The following is a 6363-nucleotide window of genomic DNA, read 5'->3' on the forward strand; positions in this document are numbered from 1 at the left end:
ACAAACCTCACTGTGAAGCTGACCAAGCATGTAGATGAGGGTAGGGCAGTTGATGTGGTGTACATGGACTTCAGTAAAGCCTTTGATAAGGTTCCACATGGTCGGCTATTGGAGAAAATGCAGAGCCATGGAATTGAGGGTGATTTAGCAGTTTGGATTAGAAACTGGCTTTCTGTAAGAAGGCAGCGAGTGGTGATTGATGGAAAATATTCAGCCTGGAGTCTGGTTACTAGTGGGTGTGACACAAGGATCTGTTTGGGACACTGCTGTTTGTCATTTTTATAAATGACTTAGACGCAGGCATAGGTGGGTGGGTTAGTAAATTTGCAGATGACACTAAAGTCGGTGGAGTAGTGGACAGTGTGGAAGAATGTTACAGGTTTCAGGGGGGACTTGGATAAACTGCAGAATTGGGCTGAGAGGTGGCAAATGGAGTTCAATGCAGCTAAATGTGAGGTGATGCACTTTGGGAAGAACAACAGGAAGGCAGAGTACTGGGCCAATGGAAAGGTTCTTGGTAGTGTGGATGTGCAGAGGGATCTTGGAGTCCATGTACACAGATCCCTGAAAGTTGCCCCCCAGGTGGATAGTGCTGTGAAGAAGGCACACGGTGTGTTAGGTTTTATTCATAGAGGGATTGAGTTCCAGAACCGCAATATCATGCTGCAACTATACAAAACACTGGTGCGGCCGCACTTGGAATATTGTGTCCAGTTCTGGTCGCCCCATTACAGGAAGGATGTGGAAGCATTGGAAAAGGAGCAGAGGAGATTTACCAGGATGTTGCCTGGTCTGGAGGGAAGGTCAAATGAGGAAAGGCTGAGGGACTTGGGTCTGTTCTCATTGGAAAGAAGAAGGCTAAGGGAGGATTTGATAGAGACATACAAGATGATCAAAGGATTAGATAGGGGAGACAGTGAGAGTCTATTTCCTAGGATGATGACGTCAGTGTGTACGAGGGGGGCATAGCTACAAATTGAGGGGTGATAGATTTAAGACAGATGTCAGAGGAAGGTTCTTTACTCAGAGAGTGGTAAGGGTGTGGAATGTCCTACCTGCCAATGTAGGTAACTCAGCAACATTAGGGAGATTTAAACAATCCTTAGGTTAGCACATGGATGGTGATGGGATAGTATAGGGGGGATGAGCTGAGAATAGTTCACAGGTCGGGGCAAAATCGAGGGCCGAAGGGCCTGTTCTGTGCTGTATTGTTCTATGTTCTAAACCTACAGCAAGAGGGTCAGTGCTGAGGGAGTGGGCACTGTCAGAGGGTCAGTGCTGAGGGAGTGGGCACTGTCGGAGGGTCAGTGCTGAGGGAGTGGGCACAGTCGGAGGGTCAGTGCTGAGGGAGTGGGGCACAGTCGGAGGGTCAGTGCTGAGGGAGCGGGCACTGTCGGAGGGTCAGTGCTGAGGGAGTGGGCACTGTCAGAGGGTCAGTGCTGAGGGAGTATGCACTGTTTCAGGGTCAGTGCTGAGGGAGCGGGCACTGTCGGGGGGGTCAGTGCTGAGGGAGCGGGCACTGTCGGGGGGGGTCAGTGCTGAGGGAGTGGGCACTGGCTGAAGGTCAGTGATGAGGGAGGGGGCACTGTCGGAGGGTCAGTGCTGAGGGAGTGGACACTGTCGGAGGGTCAGCGCTGAGGGAGGGGCACTGTCGGAGGGTCAGTGCTGAGGGAGTGCTGCACTGTCAGAGGGTCAGTGCTGAGGGAGTGGGCACTGTCAGAGGGTCAGTGCTGAGGGAGGGGGCACTGTCGGAGGGTCAGTGCTGAGGGAGTGCTGCACTGTCAGAGGGTCAGTGCTGAGGGAGTGGGCACTGTTGGAGGGTCAGTGCTGACGGAGTGGGCACTGTCAGAGGGTCAGTGCTGAGGGAGCGGGCACTGTCAGAGGGTCCGTGCTGAGGGAGGGGGCACTGTCTGAGGGTCAGCGCTGAGGGAGCGGACACTGTCGGGGGGGGTCAGTGCTGAGGGAGCGGGCACTGTCGGGGGGGTCAGTGCTGAGGGAGCAGGCACTGTCGGAGGGTCAGTGCTGAGTGAGTGGGCACTGTCGGAGGGTCAGTGCTGATGGAGTGCTGCACTGTCAGAAGTTCAGTGCTGAGGGAGTGCTGCACTGTCAGAGGGTCAGTGCTGAGGGAGTGGACACTGTGGGAGGGTCAGTGCTGTGGGAGTGGGCACTGTCAGAGGGTCAGTGCTGAGGGAGTGCCGCACTGTCGGAGGGTCAGTGCTGAGGGAGAGGGCACTGTCAGAAGGTCAGTGCTGAGGGAGTGGGCACTGTCGGAGGGTCAGTGCTGAGGGAGGGGGAACTGTCGGAGGGCCAGTGCTGAGGGAGTGGGCACTGTCGGAGGGCCAGTGCTGAGGGAGTGCTGCACTGTCGGAGGGTCAGTGCTGAGGGAGGGGGCACTGTCGGAGCGTCAGTGCTGAGGGAGTGGGCACTGTCGGAGGGCCAGTGCTGAGGGAGTGCTGCACTGTTGGAGGGTCAGTGCTGAGGGAGGGGGAACTGTCGGAGCGTCAATGCTGAGGGAGCGGGCACTGTCGGAGGGTCAGTGCTGAGGGAGTGCTGCACTGTCGGAGGGGTCAGTGCTGAGGGAGGGGGCACTGTCGGAGGGTCAGTGCTGAGGGAGGGGGCACTGTTGTAGGGTCAGTGCTGTGGGAGGGCCACTCTTTCACAGGGTCAGTGCTGAGGGAGTGCCGCACTGTTGGAAGGTCAGTGCTGAGGGAGCGGGGCACTGTCTGAGGGTCAGTGCTGAGGGATCGAGCACTATCGGAGGGTCAGTGCTGAGGGAGTGCTGCACTGTCGGAGGGTCAGTGCTGAGGGAGTGGGCACTGTCAGAGGGTCAGTGCTGAGGGAGCGGGCACTGTCGGAGGGTCAGTGCTGAGGGAGCGGGCATTGCTGGAAGGTCAGTGCTGAGGGAGCGGGGCACTGTTGGAAGGTCATTGCTGAGGGAGCGGGCACTGTCGGAGGGTCAGTGCTGAGGGAGCGGGGCACTGTCGGAGGTTCAGTGCTGAGGGAGTGCCGCACTGTTGGGGGGTCAGTGCTGAGGGAGGGGGCACTGTCGGAGGGTCAGTGCTGAGGGAGCGGGCACTGTCGGAGGGTCAGTGCTGAGGGAGTGCCGCACTGTTGTAGGGTCAGTGCTGAGGGAGGGCCACTCTTTCAGAGGGTCAGTGCTGAGGGAGTGCTGCACTGTCTTTGGGTCAGTGCTGAGGGAGTGGGCACTGTCGGAGGGTCACTGCTGAGGGAGCGGGCACTGTTGGAGGGTCAGTGCTGAGGGAGGGACCACTCTGTCGGAGGGTCAGTGCTGAGGGAGGGCCACTCTGTCGGAGGGTCAGCCCAGAGGGAGTGGGCACTGTCAGAGGGTCAGTGCTGAGGGAGGGGGCACTGTCGGAGGGTCAGCGCTGAGGGAGGGGGCACTGTCGGAGGGGTCAGTGCTGAGGGAGGGGGCACTGTCGGAGGGTCAGTGCTGAGGGAGCGGGCACTGTGGAAGGGTCAGCCCTGAGGGAGGGGGCACTGTCAGAGGGTCAGTGCTGAGGGAGTGGACACTGTCGGAGGGTCAGTGCTGAGGGAGGGCCACTCTTTCAGAAGGTCAGTGCTGAGGGAGTGGGCACTGTCGGAGGGTCAGTGCTGAGGGAGTGGGCACTGTCGGAGGGTCAGTGCTGACGGAGTGGACACTGTCAGAGGGTCAGTGCTGAGGGAGTGGACACTGTCAGAGGGTCAGCGCTGAGGGAGTGCTGCACTGTCGGAGGGTCAGTGCTGAGGGAGATGGCACTGTCGGAGGGTCAGTGCTGAGGGAGTGGGCACTGTTGTAGGGGAACATTTGGTTGTCTCTTTCTCCATCTTGGTTTCTGATTGTGAGCTGTCCAGAATATATTCAACAGTCTGACTGACTCCCATTCGTGATCCAACAGTGGGAGCTCTGCAACCATCTTCCAGCTGTGATCCTCATGTTGATCCCACGAACAGACCGGCTCATTGCTGAGCTTCTGACCTCTCCCTGGGAAAGGGCTCTGTCCCTCAGAGTACCCTCCAGCGTCTCCCTGCAAAGGGCCTGAGCACTTTGTGAGCAGGACTGTCCTCCCATTTCCACAGCCCCCTGACATCACTGCTCACTGACTGTTTTCGGAGCCATTAGATTCAGGAGGATTTGACGATCAGAGTATTTATGTCACATTATATAAAATTACCTGACACAGATAATGAAACCCCTTAATGTGGTCGCTGCTACCATGACAACCACCAGATTTCGTATGACATTGTGTCGCTCTGTCTCAGCCAAACTCTCTCTCTCTCTCCCCATTTCCCACACTCACACTCTCTCTCCCTCCTCCACTCTTATTCACTCTCTCTCCCTCCACCAATCACACTCTGTCTCTCCATTTTCTATACTCACTCCCTCTCTCACTCTCTGTTTCTGTCAGTCTCACTATCCCCTACTTCCCTCTGTTTGTCTGTAGGGGAGAGGGGGGTGGGGGTGAGGGAGAGGGGGTGGGGGGTGGGGAGAGGGAAGTGGGAGTGAGGGAGAGGGGATGGGGTGAGGGAGAGGGAGTGAGGGAGACGGGGGTGGGGTGAGGGAGAGGGGGAATGGGGAGTGAGGGAGAGGGGAATGGGAGTGAGGGAGAGTGGAGTGGGGAGTGAAAAAGAGAGGGGGGTGGGAGTGAGGGAGAGGGGATGCAAGTGAGGAGGGGTGGGACTGAGGGAGAGGGGGTGAGGGAGAGAGGGTGGGAGTGAGGGAGAAAGGGTGGGGGTGAGGGAGAGGGGGTACGAGTGAGGGAGGGGGGGGTACGAGTGAGGGAGGGGGGGTACGAGTGAGGGAGGGGGGTACGAGTGAGGGAGGGGGGTACGAGTGAGGGAGGGGGGTACGAGTGAGGGAGGGGGGGTACGAGTGAGGGAGGGGGGGTACGAGTGAGGGAGGGGGGGTACGAGTGAGGGAGGGGGGTACGAGTGAGGGAGGGGGGGGTACGAGTGAGGGAGGGGGTGAGGGAGAGAGGGGTGGGGGTGAGGGAGAGGGGGTGTGATTGAGGGGGAGGGGGTGGGAGTCAGGGAGAGGGTGGTGGGAGTGAGGGAGAGGGGGGTGGGGGTGAGGGAGAGGGGGGGTGGGGGTGAGGGGGTGGGGTGTGAGGGGGAGGGGTGATGGAGAGAGGGTGAGGGTGAGGGAGGGGGGTGGGAATGAGGGGGAGGGGATGCAAGTGAGGGGGAGAGGGGGGTGGGGGTGAGGAAGACAGAAGGGGAGGGGGGGAAGGGGAGGGGCAGAGGGAGAGGGGGACGGGAGGAGGGGTTCTGCAGTGTTGAGGGAGGGAAAAAACAGAAACTGTTGGAAAAGCTCAGCAGGTGTGGAGGGAAAGCAGAGTGAACATTCCAGGTGGACTGACCCTTCCTCAATGGAGCCTGTTCCTGCTTCCCCTCTCCCCATCCCCATTCCCTCGGATTCCCTTTAGTCCCCAGTGCTATATCCAACACCTCTTTGAGGATATTCCATGATCAGTCGGCGAGGTTGGGATGGGAACAGGAATGCCGGGAAAACTCTTTAATTTCCCGGAGGGATGTGAGCATCGCTGGCTGATCCAGCAGGTCTTACCCATCCCTAATTGCCCCGGGATCCAATGGTCTTGCTGGGGTTATTACAGTGACGGTCCCATGGTACTGGGGGAATCTGGGGTCAGAGGGAGCTCTATTCCTCAGGCACTGCCTGACCTACGGAGGGGGAGAGGGAGGGAAGAGGGGGAGGGAAGGAGGGGAGGAGGGGGAGGGGGACGGCAGAGGGGGAGGGGAGGAGGGGAGGGGGACGGCAGGGGGGAGGGAAGGAGGGGAGGGAAGGAGGGGAGGAGGGGAGGGGGACGGCAGAGGGGGGAGGGGGGGGAGGGGAGGAGGGGAGGAGGGGAGGGGGAGGAAGGAGGGGAGGAGGGGAGGGGGACGGCAGAGGGGGAGGGAAGGAGGGGAGGGAAGGAGGGGAGGAGGGGAGGGGGACGGCAGAGGGGGAGGGGGGGAGGGGAGGAGGGGAGGGGGGGGAGGAGGGGAGGGGAGGAGGGGACGGGCAGGGGGGAGGGGAGGAGGGGAGGGGGAGGGAAGGAGGGGGAGGGGAAGGAGGGGGAGGGAAGGAGGACGGCAGAGGGGGAGGGGACGGCAGAGGGGGGAGGGGAGGAGGGGAGGGGGAGGGAAGGAGAGGAGGGGGAGGGGGACGGCAGAGGGGGAGGGGAGGAGGGGAGGGGGACGGCAGAGGGGGAGGGGGAGGAGGGGAGGGGGACGGCAGAGGGGGGAGGGGAGGGGAGGGGACGGCAGAGGGGGGAGGGGAGGAGATGGGGGGGAGGGGAGGAGATGGGGGGGAGGGGAAGGGGAGGGCAGAGGGGGAGGGAAGGAGGGGTGGGAGGGCAGAGGGGG

The 6363-nt window shown here is 60.6% G+C and overlaps 1 protein-coding gene across 1 annotated transcript in view; it reads left to right on the forward strand.

Moving 5' to 3' along the window:
* The first annotated feature begins 939 nt into the window (after positions 1–939).
* The window catches only part of LOC140457191 (neuronal PAS domain-containing protein 4-like), a 10120-nt gene continuing 4696 nt past the window's right edge, over positions 940–6363 (forward strand). The window contains exon 1 of the mRNA XM_072551252.1: positions 940–944. Coding sequence (XP_072407353.1) covers positions 940–944 — 5 coding nt within the window. The remainder of the gene's footprint in view (positions 945–6363) is intronic.

The sequence above is a fragment of the Chiloscyllium punctatum genome, chromosome 31, assembly GCF_047496795.1.
Source record: "Chiloscyllium punctatum isolate Juve2018m chromosome 31, sChiPun1.3, whole genome shotgun sequence".
Lineage (NCBI taxonomy): Eukaryota > Metazoa > Chordata > Chondrichthyes > Orectolobiformes > Hemiscylliidae > Chiloscyllium > Chiloscyllium punctatum.